General features: G+C 46.0%; 1 protein-coding gene across 7 annotated transcripts in view; it reads right to left on the bottom strand.

Moving 5' to 3' along the window:
* The window catches only part of LOC119045082 (MOB kinase activator 3C), a 56,237-nt gene that overhangs the window by 31,451 nt on the left and 4,609 nt on the right, over positions 1-20,177 (bottom strand). For 2 of the 7 annotated variants that reach the window (XM_053660328.1, XM_053660327.1), the window contains exon 1: positions 13,352-13,460. The exons of 3 other annotated variants lie outside the window; for them this stretch is intronic. Coding sequence is in view for 1 of the 4 variants with exons in the window: in XM_037139704.2 (XP_036995599.2) it covers positions 18,142-18,171; positions 18,502-18,704 (233 nt within the window). In the remaining 3 variants the exon portion in view is untranslated. Of the gene's footprint in view, positions 1-13,339; positions 13,461-16,136; positions 18,172-18,501; positions 18,705-20,177 lie in introns of those variants that run through there. 2 more of the 7 variants (XM_037139704.2, XM_053660329.1) reach the window with 2 other exon arrangements.

The following is a 20,177-nucleotide window of genomic DNA, read 5'->3' as shown; positions in this document are numbered from 1 at the left end:
TGTGCTAAGGCCTGAAAGGGAGGTAGAATGGCCGGTTAGGGCCACTGGAGATGGTTCAGGCTTGCTGGAGCAGAGAATATGTGGGGGAGTGATGGCAAATCAGCCGAAGGGGTAAGCAGAGGCAGTGCGTATGCAGTCTCACCATCATAGTATGATCATGCTCATCATCGATCGTAATACATGTTTCTAGTCCTAAGCCTAAGTTGACCTTGTTTTCTCCATGAAAATAAGAGTAGGAATGTGTGTTCTCCTTTCTTGTAAAATCTGTTGGTCAATAAGTGTTAGTTGTACTGTTCATGTAGTAGCTGTTAAAGATACAGATTCAACAACCAACCTGCTCCTGCAAGGGGAGAGGGCCCAGAGAACTCACAGAGCAGACGAGGACTCTCCCCAGCAGGACTATGAAGGCAACAGGTATTCACAACATGCACGTACTGATGTCCTCTCGCAGCTAACTCCAAAGCCCATCTTCTGAAAGAACTGTGTCATTTCTCCAGGGAGTCTTATGAGCCACAGTGCTCCAAAGCCACCAGCTCTGTTCTCCATATTTTGGTAGCGCCAATAGAGAACTAACCAGCTCCTACATTAGCCTGTGGTGTCAGATGATCACTGTCCCACTAAGAATAGACTTGTGGGCTAACGGTTTGGCTATGTCAGCTCATGTTTCTCTTCCAACCACTCTAGAGTTCTTTTCTTCAAGATCTAGGACTTGCTCCTCTTCCCACTCTCTAAGACTTCTTCCCCTCAGTCACAAGAGCTTTTTAGAGAAGCAATAGCAGGTAAGAGCAAGCTAATGAGTACAATTATTAATCCAGCTCTTTTCTCATTCATCACCTGACTGAAGGCTCCCAAACAAATGGAAACTGAGATGAAAGAAAACAGAGGCAATGAAAGGAAGGGGGATGGACGCTCTTAAGGAAAAGGCCCAGACTGAGAGATGTGAGGCAGGGGCAGTCTCAGGAGGTGTCGGGGGAGACTGAGCCCACATTTACTTCTCTGAGGCCATGTAATAGCTGTCAGAGTGAACACTACTACTATAAGCAGTAATAGTATGCACACACTTATATGACACCATACGCCAGGCAATGTTCTAAGCACTTTACAAATACCACATTTTACATGTACTAACTCACATAATCTTCCCAACTCTATGAGGTAAGTATCACTATTTTCACATTTCATGGATGAAGAAACTGAGGAACAAAGGGATTAGGTAATTTGCCCATAGTCACAGAGCTAGTGAGTGGCAGAGCAAGGATTTAAATCTAGATAGTCTAGCTCAGAACTCCCACTTTAAACTATTACACTGCATTTAAACAGTAATGCTGAAAGCAGAAGCGGGCAGCCAGTCCGAGTTAGCCAGACACCAACGAGAATGCTTTTAGTTAGAAACCTTAACACAGAGATTCCCCGCTGATGTGCCGTGCGCGAGACTGATCCTCTCGTCAGGCTGAACAGTATCATTTTCTGTGTGCTGTGATGTCAGAAAGGTTGGTAGGCTCTGCACCAGCTTACATAAATGCAAGGACATTATGCTACTTCATTATTATTATATTAATCTGACACCTAATTCATCAGAAGTTTCTTCTTGTTCTAAGGTAGCTTTGTATTTTGTGTTTTGGAATAGAATGTAGGAGAGCTACAAATCAGTTCAACCACATTATTTCATGGCAGTTCTTGTATCAGGTACAAGGTTATATTCTTTTTCTGCCAGACATATTAGTTGGCTGATTTGGTTTCTGATGATGTCATTACTAAGTAGGGGACAAGGTCAAGGAAAGGGTACACTCAAACAGAGGCTCGTCAAATTTCATGCACGATGGAGGAGAGGAGCCACCTGTGAAATCAGCTCCCTCAAAGGTCAGTCTGTAAGTGTGGTTTCAGGGGCTCAGGCATTCGTCGGGTTTCCCCAAGGGCCCCGTGTGTAGTAAGGCTGGGCAGCATTATGCAGATTGCAGGTCTCACTCAACCACAGTAAAAGAAATCTGAGGCCTGCTAAGGTGCAGCAGGGCAGTGATTCAGGACAGGCCTCAAATGGAGTGGGGGTGGTAAGATTCTCAGAGGCAAAAGGTCTAGATTCAGGCCCATCTTCTTCCCCTGCTCTGATTCTGGGATCACAAGCAGCCTTCAGAGCTGTCAGTGCATCTCCTGGTGGGAGGAATGATAAGAGAAAGGGCGAGAGGGGCAAAGAAAGTATGTGTTTAAAAAAGAGCAAGCAGGAAAACAGAATTACCATATAGTCTAACAATCCCACTTCTGGGTATTTATCCAGAGAAAATGGATAACACCATTTGGAACACCCCCATGTTCAGTGCAATACTTACATTATTTACAATAGCCAAGATATGGAAACAACCTAAATGTCCATTGATGAACGCATGAATAAAAATGTAATATATGAATATATATGTGTGTGTGCGTATATATATATATATATACAGATATATGTGTGTGTGTATATATATATATATATATATATATATATATATACATATACATATACACAATGGAACATCATTCAGCTATAAAAAGAATAAAACCTTGCCATCTGTGATAACACGGATGGAGCTTGAGGGCATTATGCTAAGTGAAACAAGTCAGAGAAAGACAAATATGGTATAATCTCACTTATATGTGGAATCAAAAACAAAAACAAAATCAAAACTAAGCCCAGAGGCACAGAGAACGGATTGGAGGTTGCCAGAGGTGGGGCGTTGGGGGGATGAGACGGGTGAAGGGAGCCACAGGTACAAACGTACAGTTATAAAATAAGTAAGTCGTGGGATGCCACGCACAGCTGGGAACCCGAGGTTCATAGTGCTGTGCCGTGTATCTGAAACTTGCTAAGAGAGTAGGTTTTAAAAGTGCTCATCACAAGAAAAAATAATTCTGTGACTATGTGTGGTGGCAGATGTTAGCTAGACTTATTGTGACTATTTCACGGTATAGACAAATATTGAATCATTATATTGTACACCTGAAATTAATGTATGTCGATTTTACCTTAATTTTAAAAAATGATATAAGCAGTAGTAAAGGACAGTATAAAAGGCTGAGAAAGGCAGGCTGCTGTCTGATCAACCAGGCCTGTGGCCTATAGGGCTTCCCCACATCTGGTCCCTATCTGTCTTCCACCTGCACTAACGGTCAGTAATTCTTTCGAGTAAAAATTAAAATAGTGGGGAGCTCAGCCTGCAGTTCAAACATCCCACACGTGCTGTTCCTCGAGATCACTTGCTGTGAGGGGAAGCAGAAGTGCTTTCTGGGCATTCCCGCTGTCACACAAAATATTAAGAAGATGTACACTCAAGGCTTGAGATTCAATAATTAATAATTTTACTGTTTAGTCAAGGACATTCATAAGTGAAATGGCATTAAAAAAAAAAAGACTCTGAGTGAGTGGCAGTGAAGAACGCAATGACTGCTGGCACAGTTCGGAGCCACTGACTTGATTTATGCTCAGGCCCAGCAGTGCTGCCCACAGTTGCTCTGTAACAACAGACATCTTGGTCCCATTATGAAAATAGTTCTGACCTTGCAGATACTCTGAAAGGATTTCTAGGGTCCCCAAGCCTTGCAGAGCACACTTGTGAACCACTGTTCCTCACAACAGGGAGGGACTGTGTACAACTGGATTGTGCTTTAGGGCCATCGAACTGGCCGTAATGTGTGGAGAGGGGCTGGAGGGTGGAGTGCGGCTGCTGCAACAACCCGGAGGAAGGTAAGGAAGGCTTATAACTAAGGCAGGGATAGAAAAGAAGAGAAAGAAGCAGAATTGGTCTTGCCAAAGGACTGGAGATAGAACTGGAGCCTACTCCCCTCTGTGTCTAATCTCTCTTTCCCCAGTGCCTAGTGTGGAGCCAGGCACAGAGGAGGACCTCCATATATGCTTATTAAACAAAGTCACATAACCCCAAGAGCAGTAGGACCATCAAGGAAAGGGAGAATTCAGGAAGGGAAGCTTGTAGGGGATGGGGCGCCATGGAAGACAGTAAAGCCACTGGGAAGCTTCAGGTGAAGGGTGACACAGCAGCAAAGCATGAAAACCCACAAATTGGGCTAAGACCATTCTCACCCAGCCCTCATCTGACCCAGTCTACAAATGAGGCATTATTTACTACCTGCCAGGCATGATAAAACTTCAGGTTAGAGTGTGATACGAAACACTTCGACATGTCATTGTATACGTCACATATAAATTTAAAAACATACTTGAAAAGATACATCTTGAGCTATTTTAACAATGGCTTCTTTGGGAGAATGAAATTGGGTGGGGCAGAATTTTACTTTTTATACTTCTGTTTTATTTCATTTTGTTTTGTTATGATACAGTTGTTTTATAATTAAAAGTAAAAAAGTACGTTTTCCTTACTGCACGGTTTTCCTTAAGAGCCTCTCTGCCATTTTATTCTGGTACAAGTGTGCTTCTCCCTCTCAAGTTCCCTGTCTTAGGTATGCCAGGCAGCCCAGCTGAACGCTGAAATGTCTGACGGACTCCTTTCTCTGGAAGTAGATCATTTCAGCCTGAAGCAATCTAAAAGTCTGAGTAAAATTGTATATCCAATCTTACCTATAAGTTTGCCCAACTCTTGGAAAGAAAACTCTCTATAAACTTTAAATTCCAAATAAAATAATGCTTGGGACAGAGGGTTGCTGTCTTCTGGCCACAGGAAATGGGTCAACGGTCTCTGTACGTGGCAGACATGCTTCAGCTCTCCTCTGCTTCATCACGTCTGGCATGAAAGGGGTCTTCAAAGAGTGAGAATAGAAAGCATATCAAAATGCTGACTTCTTTGAAAGAACCAGAGAAGATAAAGATCAATCTAACTGTTCCCCAAACCTACGTGCTATACCAGTAAGGAGTTACATGCGAGGCAATCACAGATTTCCCCGGCCTTTAAAATCAGACATTTGAGCATTTGAAAATGTTCACATTAAGCATTTAACGATTTAATAAGTGAGTCAAAGTTTGCAGATTCTGTTTCCCCTATGGAATTCTAGAGCCAAAAGACATAACTGGACCTGGATGACAGATAGCAACACCTCTGTTTGCTGAGGAACCTCAGGCAGGAAGTAAAGGCTGACCCTTCCCTTTTTGTCTGGGCCTCACAGACGGGGGTTGGGAGGGTGGTGGCCCGGGGCAATAGAGGCAAGAAAATAAAGTAGATGCTGAGAACAGCAGGTGGCATTCACAGGAACAAAGTTTTATGCCAAATGCATCATTATTGGTAGTTTTCTATCTGATGAGCTCATTTTCTGTCCGCTGCTATTTTTAATCTCGTGGCTGCAGTTACCATGTGTCAAAGTAGATTTGTGAATTCCTCTAAAATATGAATGTGTTTTTCCCCTTTTCTGAATGGAAAAGCTCTAAAAATGCAGCTTAAATCTGAATTCTGGGGACCTTGTGCCAAAATTTCTTTAAATAGTTTTCTAACTGGAAGCCGGATGTATTTCACCATTTCCTCAAACCACGTGTCCCCAACTGAACTCATCCCCAACCCCATCCACTGCCTCTTTCCTCCTTTTCCTTCTCCTCTATCAGACTGTATCCTCTTGCCAGTTGCCCAGCAACAGAACCTTTAAATCAATTCCAATGTCTCCTTCTCTTCCAGTCTCATAAGCTCCAAATACTCACAGTCAGGCTTTCCCTTAGCCTGTTGTGTAGCTTTTCGAAGAGTAACACCTATTCTTTCTTCAAGGCCCGTCGCAAATTGCTGAAAGCAATCCCATAAATTACAGAAACAGTCCCTGACTCTTTTTTTCCCTACTTCATCCAGCATTTAATTGAACTCACAGTACACTATTAAAATACTTAAGGCTAGCTAAAATACTTAGAGCATGCATATGCGGCTCTCCCACTAGGGCATAAGCCCCTTAGAGGCAGGAATGTATCTTTTTCATCTTTGTATCTTTGGCAAGACAGCATCTGGCACCAAAAAAAAAGGGGGGGGGGGCTCTAGTAAAATATCTGAATGAATTACTTCATCTATAAAATATTTCCTTATTATCCAATTGAAAGTGTTAACACATAGAATAGTCCTTCCTATTGTGTTTTATTCCCAAACAAATCTCTGTGGCCCAAGGAAATAATTTCTAGGGCTCAGAGAAGCTCAGATTATACTCTCTCTCCTCATGGCCACAACACTTCCAGAGACAACCTTGAACTTCAACTCTTTGCCTTTTGTCTTGCCATGGTATTAAACCCCTTGGTCTCTTCCTTCGTGTTGCCTATCATAGGGGTTGGTAGATTTGTTCTATAAAAGGTCAGATAGTAACTAGTTTAGGCTTTGTGTGTTGGATGGTCTCAGTTGTCACAACTACTGAATTTTGGCTTTGTAGAGAGAAAACACAGGCAGACAACACATAAATGAATGACTGTGGCTACATTTTAATATTTATGGAAACCGAAACTTCAATTTTCATGCCACAAAATGTTAATCTTCTTATAATCCCCCCCCCATTTAAAAATGTAAAACACATTCTTGCCTTGTGGTATACATCACAACTGGTAGTGAGCCAGAAATGGCCTGTGGGCAAGTTGGCCAACTCAGCTTATTTCCCCTCCTTCCAGCTCCATTCCTCTGCACACACTCTTACACACCCTGATTCCACTCTAGGAGGGCTACAGTAAAAATAACCCTCGGAATTCCTCTATGAACTTTGTGCTATTCTGCTGTTTGGGGCCACTCTAGGGCTGGGAAGGTGGAAAACCCCTGGGCTTTCCAGCCATTAGTGCCCAGATTCAGATTTTGGCTTTACCACATACAAATGAGGAAGCCTTGGACATAATACTTATGACCCCTCTGTGCTTCAATCTCATCACCCATAAAATGGGGTCAATAACATCCACATCACAGAGCTGCTGTGAGAATTAAATGAGTTAATATATACCCAGTTCATGGCAAAAATGCCTGGCATATAGTAGGTGCTCAATAAATAGTAACCATTATTCGAGCTTGGGATATGACTTGCCAGATCAGCCGTGGCCTTGAAAAGTACTCTGTAAACCACAACTGAGCAGCGTGAGGGAATAAACTGTTAGCAAAGTACACAAGCAAAGAGAATCGGGAGGTTTTCAGATACATGACGCAGGTTCTGAGTGCGGTTGGCCCTGATGCCTTCCAGCAACATTCCAAATTCCTTCGAGGCTCCTTTCCTCCTCAGCAAGAATGTCTGACTCTCAGTCTGCCTGCATCTCCTTAGTGTTCCTTACCAAATACTCAGCTAAGCCCTGGAATCCTTTCCTCGTTCTTGTACCTCCTCTTGGTGTAGGGCTGGGGAAGGGTGAACGTGGCCAGACCAAACCAACCCAGACTGGCTTGCACTGGGTCTTGTATGGTTGGGCACCCAACTCTCTCTCTCAGTTCTTCATAAATTTCCTGCTGCACAGGGCATACAGTTTCACCCAAGCTGAAGAACTAGCTTTTCTATAGGAGTTTTAGAGGAAAAAAAAAAGCCAAGTATACAAAACAAGGGATCCATCATAACACTTTCAAGACAGAAAACATTAGTGATGGGCAGATAAAACTAAGGCTTGTGGAATCTCTGTCCTTGGTCCAAAAAGCCAGATTTGAACTTGTCACTTCTTTGCTCCAAAACCTCCAATGGATGTCCACTGCCTTTGGAACCCCAAGCTCCTGTGATGTCACTCAGGGACCCCACAAACTTGCACAAGACCATCCATCCTGCATTATGTCTTACTACTCCTGGACAGAAGTCTTGACCTACGGTCCAGGTGAAACAGAGTGTTTCTACCGAATTGCCCTCAACAATTTACAACTTCCCACACTTATGTACAATTCAATCACCTATAACATTTTGTTGCACATCGTCCCCTACCTTGTGAGCTAGGGACAGGGCAGAGACTATGTTGGATTCATTTCTGGGTTCCCTACACCAAGCACGGGGCCTGGCACAAGGCCAACAATCAATGTGAAAAAATGAAGAGAAACACCTGAAGTTATTCTTCCCTTAAACTGTTTTGGTTGGACTCACTAGCTGACTAAGCACAATCTGGGTTGTTGCCAAGAAGTACAATAGGAAAACCAAAGACAAAGAAAAGAAGCACAACTGTGAGATCGAAGCAATGGAGAGTCAGTTTTAAGAGTAAGGTAAAAGAAACTAAGGCTTTTTACTTTGGGGACGACAAGATGAGGCCTAATTTGATTCTGGCTTTAAGTACACAAAAGGTTCTCATGAGAAAATCATGACTCCATCCTTTCTCTATAATCAGAAGGGACTTTTCCATATTCATGAAATATGAAACAAGAAAAATGGCTTAAGTTAATACCAGAGGGGTTTAAGGAGGAGAGAAGAAAAAAACCAAATTAGGTACCACTTTTCCAAAGATACTGTTGTATTTTTTGGCAAGTGAATTGGAGGGTCTTGCTTAGTACTTTTGTTGAAGGCTGTGCAAAAGGGAATAAACGTGCCGCTGTGTTCCTGTTTACCATGGAGCAAGGTGGGTAAAACGTAAGTCAGGTAAGGTTTTCTAATGAGCCAAAGACTTTTTATTGACCCTGATAGGCATTTTCTTTCATGTCACGCTTTGCAATCCTGTGATGAAACAATCTAGTATTTCAAAGTTTCCAGATGGGGCAATTGAAAGAAAGAGAAGGCAACGGTGTCAGAGTAAGATGGGAGAGAAAATAAATACCTAATATACCTTCTATAAAAACAATATCTAATTGGACATTAATAATAATTGTTAATATTATTACTATTAAAGCTAACATTCATTAAACACCTATTCTGCCAGGAGTTGCGCTAAGTGCTTAACATAAGTCATCTCAATCCTCATGGCTACCCAATGACATAGGTAATATTTGTATCCCCATTCTACAGATGAAGAAACTGAGACCCAGGAAGGTTAAATAACTTGACCAAAGCATATAGCTAACAAGTGACAGAGCCAGGACTAAAACCCAGGCAGTCCAACTCTAAGAGTCTGCATACCTAACTACTGTCTCTCTAAAAGGATGAGAGGTTAGAATTTAAACCCTAGTCTCTCTGAATCCAGTTTCATATTCTCAGGTACACCCTTATACTGCCCCAAGCCAGGAAGAGCAACGCTACGTGTGGCATTATCAAGAGAAGAGATCTCAGAAGTTAACCAAAATACCCCCCCACTGCCGAGAAAGAAGCTGAGACTGACTCACAGATGATAAGGAGCAGACCCAGAACTTGAATACCAGCCTCTTACCCCCAAGTGTAGTCCTCTTTCCTCCTTATAGATTCTTGTTGAATATGAGGGTGAGAAAATGAAGGACGGGTATGGGCCAAACGGGTCCCTTCCTAGGCACTTTTGTAATGAACAGCAAATCTCACATCAGAACCTATGCCTGAACTACAAGGGTGCCAGAAGCCTCTATAAATTGATTCTAAGGTCCTACTAGCAAAGGATGGCAATGCACTGATTTATGATACTACAGGAGCTGCTATAATGCTCACATATTAAACCGATCAAGCAACCCTAGACCAGGCATTTTCCATTGCAGGTCAGTTGTTGACAGTTTAAGCCTGAACTGAACTATTCCAACAGTTTCCTCATTGATGTCCCCATTCAGGGCCCTTCTTTGCTCCAGTCTAGCCTCCATTCTGCAGCCACGGTGAACAGCCCAGTCATGGCCTGTATACAGAGCCTTGCAGCACAATGGAAGAAAGAACATGGGTCTAATACTCACAGATTTGCATCAAGCTCTACCACTTATTTGCTACCTGATCTTGGGCAAATTACTTTAATCTTTGAGGAATGATTTCTTCATCTTTAAGTCAGGAATAAATATCCCCATATTACAGGATTGTGAGGATTGACTAAATTATAGTGTGTAAAGCATCTAACATATTGCAAACCACAAAGTACAGCAGACACTTGGTAAACGTGAGTGTTCTTCTCCCCACTCTCTTCTCTACATTTTGGGTACAAACCACCATTTCAGCATATTACCACTCCTCACCAACTCCATCCCTCTCTCCCAACACACACACACACACACACACACACACACACCTGTTCATTTCTATCACTAGGCCACTGCTCAAGCTGCTTCTTCTCATAGGAATTAACTTCCTCCAAGGCCCAGAATAAATTTTCCACCTTTAGGAATCCTTCTCTAGGGCCCCTTTAGTTGTATTGGGATTGATTTCTCCTCCCAAACTCCTACTTTGTTTGTATTCTTTACTACATTTACCATAGTCAGTCTGATTTCAGTTATTTACATACTTATGTATCTTTGCAACTACACTGGAGGGAAAAGGCCCTAAGAAGACAATTACTCACAGGAGGACAAGAAATGAGAGATTTTGTATATTTCTCAATACCTTGGTCTTGTATACAACAAGACTTCCATCAACATTTGTTTATTGAATTGAATCTTGCTATCCCTTGACTGGGAATCTTTTACAGAAAGATCCTGGATTGAGTTTACTCTAAAATGCTACATTTACTGCCTGACTTGATAAACATGCAATTTTTAAAGTATACTAATGTTCTTAAACTAAGCTCCACTAATACCCTTGTCAATTTGCCTCATTCCTTTAACCATTCTTCCAACACACTCTGGACTCCTCTCAAGAATCCCTCTGGGATGTCAGTAGACACTGTCAAGGGGCCGTCACCCATCCACAGAGGTAGGGTGATCGGGGAACAAGGTCTTTGGAGAACTGTCCCCCACCCCCCGCCCCGCTGGTTAGGAGATGATTGCCATTAAAACCATATTAGAAACCAGAGTTGTGGAGTCCTAAAGTAGATCTGAATGATTTCTACCTGCTTCAGGTTCCAAATCTATACAGTAGAGTTTTGAGATGTTACATATAAAGCACTTAAAACAGTACCTGCCACGCAGTAAGCGCTCAATAAATGTTCGGTATATTAACAATGCAGTAGACTGGAAACATAAAAAGCCAGGAGTTTTCACTTCCGGTACTACTTCTGCCACTGACTGATTCCTTGTGCAATCTTGATCAAGTCCTTTCCCCATTGGGCCTTTCCCTATCTGTAAAAGTAAAGAGGTAGCACCAGGTGGCTCCCACCCACGCTCCTTCTACCTCCAACAATGTATCTTTTCTACAAACAACAAAAAGCCTTCTGTTTCATTTGCTAAAGCTGTTGGCAACGAAAAATGTGAATGTAGCTGCTGGTTCCCAGATGGAAGGGGCCAAGGACAAGACTATCGACTAGTAAACCCCGTGCAGGCTTTGCCCTTTGTGAACTATATCATACTCAGTGCAGGTATCTGAACACAGCACCGCCTCCCTTCCAATAAAACTCACAGCAAAGGCAAGATGAGAGCCTGAAAACAAGAGCAGCAACGAAGAACCCTTTCTTGTGCAGAATACCTGCACTTTCTTGCCTTTGATGCCTGACATTAGGGCATGATCAGTCTATACCAGGGCTCTCCTTAGGCACCAAGAGAAGGAAAAATGCAAAGGCCCATTCTAAACCTGAAAGCTCATAAAACAAAAACCAAAGCCAGTAAATAAAAATTTCACTGACTCATTCAAGTACAAACATTGCAGAGGCCTACTATGTGCCAGGCAGAGGAGGGATGAAGCAGGTACCGTCCCATGCCACCAATGTACTCACAGTACACATGAGGTGAAATACCCCTAGGCAGACGGTGAACAGACTGTATTCAAGCTGTGGCCTCTGCTACAGAGGATGGAACAGGAGCAACTAATCCAGCAGGGGAATCAGAGAAGCTTCACTGACAGGTCACATGAGACATGGGCCTTGAAAGATGTGGAGGAGGGAACTCCAGGCAGAGGGAATACAGACAAAGGAACATGCAGGGAGTGTTTGAGTAATAAGTAGTTTGTTTTGACTGGGTCACAGGGTGCAGGTTTGGGAGGACAAAGGGAAGCAGGACAGGAGAGAGGCTGGGCACAGGTTATGGAGAACTGTGCCCATGGGGCTGAGGAGTTCAAACCCTATATAGTAGGCAATGAAGCTGCACAAAGTTTTTCAAGAGAGATGAGATGAGAACAAAATGATGAGAACAGTGTCTCAGGAAGGTCCTATGGGCACCCATAAAGAGGATGCAAAAGGAATCAAGTTATTTGATTATTATGGGACCACATCACAGGAAACTGAATGCATTACGGAACCATGTGCAGGAATCCAACAGCTCCTGTTCACAGAGCTTCTCTTTGTCATCGTCCAACTCCATGCAATCTGAATTAAAGAAGTGCTCACTTCCCAGGTGCTCTACCATCAAAACTTAGAGCACTAGAGTAACAGGCCTCCCAATCAGTCAAAACCCAATTATCCTGCTGGATCACAGTAAGGGAAGAGTTCATGTGAACCAAGTTGGAAAAATGGGGCACCAAAGTCTCCAGCTGGCCCAGCTTCATATGAAAAAGCACTGGCTCTCTACTTTACATTACTTCCAGCCCAACCCTCTTTAGAGGGGCTGAAGCTAAGGGTATTGAGCTGAAAGCACCTGGCCAATGGCTGAGGAGCCAGTGAGGCAATATATGCCAACTGCCCAGCATGGCACTTGGCACATGGGCAATGGTTAATAAGCATTAGTTCCATTCCCATTCTGCAAGGTCAGTTCCACCTGTAAATCCCACTGAGGCTTCAGGACCTAAGTCACCTCAACTCTCCCCCCAGGGCCTCTCTGAAGTACCCTAGTCCAAAAAGACCTAGTTCATTGCCATAGCACATGACATGTAACTCTATTCAACTTTCACATGACCCTACTTTGCCCTTTTTGTACAGGAGAAACTACAGCTCTGAGAGAGGCAATGACTTGCTCAAGGACACACAGATAGGAAGCAGCAGAGGTGAGATCTCAACCCAGGACTGCCTGACCCTGACCTGATCAGTTCAAACGCTTCATTCCTCTCTGCATTCTGGCCCCACTGCCTACCATCTGACAGGTAGCTTGGAAACTCCCTCCCTAAGGAGAGAGATTGCACTTGACACTATTCTATCTCCTCACTGTACAGCCACCCGCACATGTCAGGAGCTTTCCAATGAAAACAGTTTAATGTAGTACAAAGATATTAGGAATTCCTCGCATCAAAAACTACTCATGACGTTGCACTGCCTGAGACCTGAACCCATCCATATAGCCTGGCAGGGACTCAGCCTCAAACCGGCCCCCGACTGAGCTCTAAGCTAGGACACCTGTCACCCAAGCCCCGACCGGGGACACACGCTGTGCTCTGAGTTCTGCACAGATGGAACCCTGGGGAAACCCTAAAGAAGCGTCCCCTTATCTGATCTCCGCAGCGGAATCGGGTCGTGCCCACGGACAGTTCAGAAGGCCCTAACTTCGCTGTTCCGGAGCAGACTCACTCACAGACCACCCTCCTCCCCCAAATTCCGTCTCACTTGCAGGGATACCTCACTGTCTCGTCTTTCCCTCAGGGGACTCGCCACAGGAGCGGTCGCGCGCTGCCCGACCTGCAGCCAGCTCCACCGGGCATGCGGAAGGGGCGGTACTATACCCGAGGGGACAGGCGACCCAGAGGGGGCGGATCTGTGCCTTATCTTACGATGGAGAGGGTGGGGGCGAGTTCAGCCAACTGCGCAGGCGTCATAGAGGGGCGGGGAGATTGCTGGGAAGTGGGTGGGGCTTAGCTCCGCCGCTACTGTCTTTTCAGAGAGAAGGTCTCGAGAAGCCTGTGAAGCACCATTAGGGAGGAGTCCTGGAAGCCACAGGTGTAATTAACATTTACCGAGAGCTTCTGCACGCCAGGAAGGCATTTTTAAAATGCCTTTTAACACACGGAGATATTTGCTGCCAGTCTTTTCTAAAATGAGAGCTAATTCTGTAAACAGTCTTAAAAGGTTTGGGTTCCTATAATTTTACGGTGGAGCTTCCCCTTAAGTAAAACACTCGCCCAGTAGTTTAAAATAAAAAGACTTAAAAGTTAATTTCTTGGAGAAAACCAACTGCAAATAAATTAGTATTTCAAACAGCCCTGGTCCTCTCCCAGCATGCAAGTGTGATGAGGTAGAGTGCTGACTTGGGGTTAGTTCAGGTCCTGACTCTTGAGTGTTTCCTCTGTTGTGAAATGGAAATATCCTTCCCTGCCTGTCTTAGGATTGCTGTGAGAGTCTGGTGAGCAATGCTAGTTAAAGAGCTTCTTGGACTTCCTATCATCCATCTGAAAAACACTTGTTCCCTTTCCTCTTCTGGTCTCAGTCTTCACATCTGTATGATGGGAGTAGTTCTGGAACATTTGAGAACATTCAGGGTTTTGCTAGATTTTCAGTCTAGATGAAGGCCTGCGAGGGGCTTCTTCTCCAAAGCGTTTGTATTCAGTCACTTCCAGAATCCTGCAGTTCAACCTGAAGGGCTCCAGGTATCCTGACCTCTCCCACCATCACCTTCTGGGCCCATTCAAGCTTCATGTCCTCAGATGCCACACTGGCCTGTTCCCCTCTCTGTTCCCTAAGTGTCTCAATAACCAGCTGCCCCTGAGACACTCAGACCTATGTTCCAATACAGGTTCTCAAAATTGCTATGTCCCCCATATGGAAATCAAGTTCAGTTAACACCAGAGAGGAAGGCTCTGGGGAACTCAGAGGAGGAAGGGTTCAAGGATGGTTCCCCCAAATCAGGTGAAGCTCCAGCTATGCTTGAGGTTCCCTTCACAAGACACTACATACAACTCTGGGGAAGTGCAAGTGGTGGCAGGAAACCCCAAAGAAGAGCCTGCAGGGTTCATGGAGGGGCAGCCTTTTCTCAATAGGTGGATGCTCTCTCCCAAGGTGGGGAGAATGGCGTACTTTCTTTTTCCCCACTCCAAGTAGTTTTATGGATCCAGGAAAACAAAGCCTTCTACAGCCTGGCTGCCCAACCAAATTGTCCCTCTACCTCCAATAAATTGGCTCTCCCAGGACCCTCTCCTGCCAAGTTTTGTCCTATGAATGGTGGGGGGGGGGTGCTCTTTTCTCTCCTCCTTCCTCTCTATCTTTGTTCAGTCTTCTCTAACCATCCCTCTCTGAGCTTCTCAAAGCAGTTTTGTGATGGCTTATAAGGTCCAGGCCTTGGCCACACAGTCCTGAGATTATTCTATACTGTTGTTGCCTTGGTGTATTTCAAAATACCTATGATCACAGAGCCTGACCTTTCTAAGAGACCCCGCTGTCCAGTAATTAAGTAGTGAGTGACCTGTCATAGGAGGTGTGTGAGCAGAGCCACCTCTTAGAATGCTGGATTGGGGCCTCCTCTGGAGAGCAAGAAGAAGGGGCAGCAGAGTGGAGGCCCTTACAAATCCTAGAGCAAATGAAAGGAAAGATACTGGGCACCGAGAAGGGAGCTAAGCAGCTAGCCAAAGATAAACTTGATTCAACAAGCTATTATAGTATTAGCTATTACTGTTATTATTGTGAATGATTCACACTGTTAATAATGAAGAAGCTTAGAATTAATCATTTTCTTGCTCCCACTTCTGGTCATGAAATAGATGGGAGAAATTGAGATATGGAGAGGCCTGCCATAGTCAGGGGCTGGGCTGGGAGTAGAACCCCAGCCTCTGCCTCCAAGGAGACCTGTTGTACAAAGCCAGGCTCTTTCCCTCTTAGGTAGAGGGGAGAGCTGTAAGTGGGCCTTTGCTGACTCTTAAGAACCAAGCTGTTTTTCAACTGATCTGGGCAGTTGCAAGTAAGGGGCAGTGGAATGAAAGCTATACCTAAGTGAAAAGACTCAAGTGTCTCCTGGGAATAAGCTCTGGAGTCAGTCCCATGTCCTGCTACCCCCAACAAACAGCCTTTTCTTGAGAAAAGCTTCCTCTGCTATGTCTAGGGTTAGAACTCTGTTTATGCCCTGTTCCTTCATCCATTGGCTCCAATAAACCACCAGATTAAGGGGGTGAGAACAGTCTGTGCCAGGCAACCTGAGCGGAAATAAGGACTCTTCCAAGAGACTAAGTTCCCCAAAGGCAAGGGCCAGTCCTTCCTATTCCTAAGGCCTTAGCCTTGCCAGGAATTCTTGGTCCAGAATTCCCAGAGCCCTGGGAAAATCTCGGTGTCTCCAACCTGGAGAGCTGTGCCAGATGTGACCATACCAGCCAGCACTCCATATGGCCCGGGACAAAAAGCCCTCCCTGCCCCATTCTGGCCCAGCCCCTTCCACAGCCTGCGCAGGAGCCATGTGGCACACAGACTACAGCTTCCCACCAGTGCTGCTTTAGTTTGCCTCCTTTATTTTACCAAAAATAACAATAAAGTCTTCCCTCTGCTTCACAAAAATAGATTTCCCCCCTCCCTCCCCACCCTTCACCCCCTTCTACAATCAGCACTGGCCACAGCTTAGAATTCATTTTTCCAATCCATAGTCCTCCCTGGGGGGGATCTTTGACACCCTTACTCCAGAGCCTTTGGCAAAACTCCTGGGCCAGTTGGTTCTCTTGGAACTTCTCTGGAGGCAGCAGTCCCCAGGTCCAGCTGGCTGGCTTCAGGAGCTTCATCTGCTTCCCCAGAGATCAGGCAGCTGCTGGGCCACGAAGAGGGGTTTGACTTTGGAGGCTGGGCTCAATAGATAACCCTAGCAGACCTGAAGAAAAGTGGGGCATGTTGGCATCAGGCTAGAAATCCTTGCTCAAAGCAGGAACAGTTGTGTCCTGGAGAGGGGCTGTCAAACCCCCTATCTACGTGCTTCTCATTTCCCTCTGTAGCAAGCCACAGGCCATGGGGGAACCTGGTTTCTACTCCAGCTCCACAAAGCCTTGAGGTGAAGTCTAGGATAGTTTCTCCCTCATTTCCTCCTGGCTTCAGTTTCCTCCTATGTACGTGGAAGATTCTGTGAGACTAGATGATCCTCACGTCTTTTCTGGCTCTCCATCCCGGCCTGCCAGCATGGAGTCTCTGGGAGGAAAGGGCTTTGTTCCTGCCTCAATTTCCCCACCTTCGGGTGTGGGCACAGAGCTAGGCATTAAGGTGCTGAGTAATGGTGTACTGAATGAACATCCCAGTTTCTCTGTGAACAGCTATGCTCTGAGAGACAACCAGCTTCTATGTCTTGAGATGGTTGGGAAGAAGGCAAGTACTTGCAGGATGGGGGCTCTCCAAGCCTGGAAGAGTCCATTCACCATTCACATGGTCCTTAATGTGCCAGGATGGGAGACAAGACTTGAGTTTCCCAATTCAAGTTCCACTAGATCGTTGGGTTGGATGGTTATACTCTGCTAGGCTTCAGATCCTGGGAGCCAGGTCTATATAAATCCTAGAGCTAGACTGGAGCATATGATTCCCAATTTAAGGACCAGAGGACCATTGTGGGTGTGAGGGTTCACCCCGAACCTCCAAGAGACTGTCTATAATCTGGCCTTTCTGGAGGCTGGGGAATGAGTGAAATGATGGCTGATGAACATCTCTGGGTGAGCTATCAGAACCTGTGCCTGTGGTGGGCCAGGGATTTCAGTACCCAGAGCAAGGTCCCCCTTCCCACCTCCCCACAACTCCCCAGAATTCATGCTGATGGAAGAAGGTAGCTTAGAAGGTTCAAACATGGAGCTGTATATATCTGGAACCACAATTTGCACACTTGCAGACACTGTGGGACACAACGATTGGGGACAGTGAACTGTCATTACTCCTACAGTGGTCATGGTCTGATGGTCCCAAGCCCTCCTCCCTCCCATCCTTGTTCCTTTGTTCCTTCCACCCACCCATCCATTTGCCTAACATTTATGAGGTCCCCCTAGGTGCCAGGGAGAGTCTAAGGTGGCTAATTCTCACAGACACACTCCATAGTCAAAATCACACACACTCACACACACATAGTCATCTGTGCTCACTCACACACAGGCTGCTCTCATATCTGTCTTGCCATCACCTCAGCCACGTCTACGTTGCCCAGATAGGCTTGGGAACCACCATGGGAGGGTCAAGTATCAGAGTGGAAACCCTCTAGCCTATCCCACCCCCAGATTTCATGTCAGAGGTTTAGCTCTTCCTTTCCTTCTGTTTGCCCACCTTTAAATTCTCCCTCCCCTTCTCCACTCACAAGCTGTCAAGGGGACATGTGGGAGGATTCCAGAGAACCAGAAGTCCAGAGGCTTTGGGTGTGTGGGGGGGTCCCAGGGCCTTCAGGTTCCTCTGCCACAAGACTCCTGAGGGTCCCCTCCCCTAGCCACTCTATATTCAGATGATCATCTGATAAGCAACAATGTCCAGGCCTAGGCTCAGTGACAGATCCGCTCTGTCATCTCCTTCTGTAGAGACACAAAGTTGGGGGGTGGGGGTGGGGGAAGTGTCAGTCAGAGTTCAACCTGCCAGGAGCCCCTTCCCAAACCATAGGGATCTTCTGCCCAAACCTGGCCCTTCCTGCCCCCCCCACCCCAACTCCAGGGTGCAGATCTGGGTTTGTAAACTGACGATTGAATGAATTCTCTATTAAGGTACAAAGTCGCTTTTAAATGAATTGCCTTTCCCTAATTTATCCACCTGAATGTTGCATTTTCTTAAAGCAGGTAGCCTTTGGATCCGAAAACTCAGAGGCCGGCCCTGGTGGGGGAGGGCAGATTGTAGGGGATTGGCCTCACCAGTGGCTCCAGCTCCCGCTGGTCCACCAGGCTGAACTCGCGGATGAAGTAGTAGAAGTGCTTGTAGCAGGTGTTGACGTGCGCCTCAGCCCCCATATTGAGGATGCTGTCGAAGTGGTGGATGTAGACATGGACAAAGACGCGGAAGAGGCGGGTCAGGATCTTGGTGCAGACCTGCTGGAAGTTCTTGGGAAAGGGAACACCTAGGGGGCCAGTGATGGGTAGAAGTGCGAGGGAGGGTTCAGGATCCTGGCAGGAAACTCTGCCCAGCCCTGCCCTCCCACATACAGGCAGGCTTTGCCTAGGATGGCCTCTTCCCCAGCACACTCTGTCTCCCTGTGGAAGACAGAGAGAGATTGTGATTTGCTTCCCTCTAATACTTCCCTTTTTAATAAAGCACAAATCTGATTTTGCCTCTTTTCTGCTGAAATACAAACCCTCTTCCCCTTTTTTCCACGACTCTAAACCTTGTTGGGGGTCCCTGACCAACACTTCTTAGAGCATCATGAAGGCAAGAAATGTCTTCATGACATTTCTCCCCAGAAACATTCATCTGCAGGTGCCCTCACATAACAGCCTTGGATACAGTTCCAAGGGGAGTCCATCAACATCTGGGCTCCATGTTTTTTTTAAAAACATGGGCCTCGGTGATTAAGCCCTAACTTCTCAGCATGGTGCCTGCTCAAGCCTTTTGGGGTCCTGGCCTCTCTCTCCAGCTTCACCCCAACTCCTTCCACTTGGCAACCTTCACAACTCAGTCCCCAGAACCCTAATCCTGAGAAATTTTAAATCTTCAACAACCAGTTCAGGTGTCTCTTACTCCTTCAAATATTCATCTGTGAGCCAGGCCCTGTGCTGGGCCCGTTGTACCTTTCGCCTGGTATGATAGCCACTCTAGACCTGGCAAAGTGGAGGTGCATAAAGGTGGAGCCACTTGCTCAAGATCACTTTACTATTAATTAGTACTGAGTGGAGGTAGGATTCAAACCCTCTCTGCACTATGCTGCAGCACCCCTCTGAGATAAATGCCACAGACCCTGCTCGAGAAAAGCTACAGGACCTTTGAGAAAGACAGTTTCGCACAGCTTCCCCCACGCTCCGGGTGGAGAGCTTGGTGACCAGGAGCATGGGGGAAGTATTCCCTCTTCTCTGCCATCCCGGAGGTAAGGCACAGATGTCTGGGGTTCACACAGGCCTGGGGGTTAAGGCTAGAAGGGAACAAGAGCCCAGACACAGGCCCACATTGGCCCACCCCACTCCATAGATTCCTTCCCCTTCCACACTGCTCTCAGGAAGGGTTGAGCCCTGCTTCTCCATCAGCCCCTCCAGGCCCAGCCCAGGTCCCCCAGACTTGTCCTGCCCCAAGAGACCTGAGCTGCAGTTCTGAATCCCTCCTGATTCAGGGAACTGTCCCTCTCTTGGCCTCAGAGTTCTCCTGTGTGAAATGAAGATAGCCATTGCTGGGCATGGTAGTGCAGGAAATGATAGGCCACTGGCTGCCGAGGGACCTTGAGCATTGAATTGTGACTCAGTGCTCAGCTCCCTCAGCATTCAGACTTCTCCCCTCTGGGCTTGACCGCCCTGCCCCACCCACCTGTGATTCCCAATGCTTTGACTGGGATGAACAAGAGGCCAGGTGGGGGTGGGGCTGCTGGGAGGAACAGTGTCATACCAAC

Source organism: Artibeus jamaicensis, unplaced genomic scaffold, assembly GCF_021234435.1.
Source record: "Artibeus jamaicensis isolate MK-2021 breed Jamaican fruit bat unplaced genomic scaffold, CSHL_Jam_final scaffold_847, whole genome shotgun sequence".
In the NCBI taxonomy this organism is placed as follows: Eukaryota; Metazoa; Chordata; class Mammalia; order Chiroptera; family Phyllostomidae; genus Artibeus; species Artibeus jamaicensis.
The sequence above is the reverse complement of the archived record's forward strand: the minus strand, read 5'-3'. Positions and strand labels throughout refer to the sequence as shown.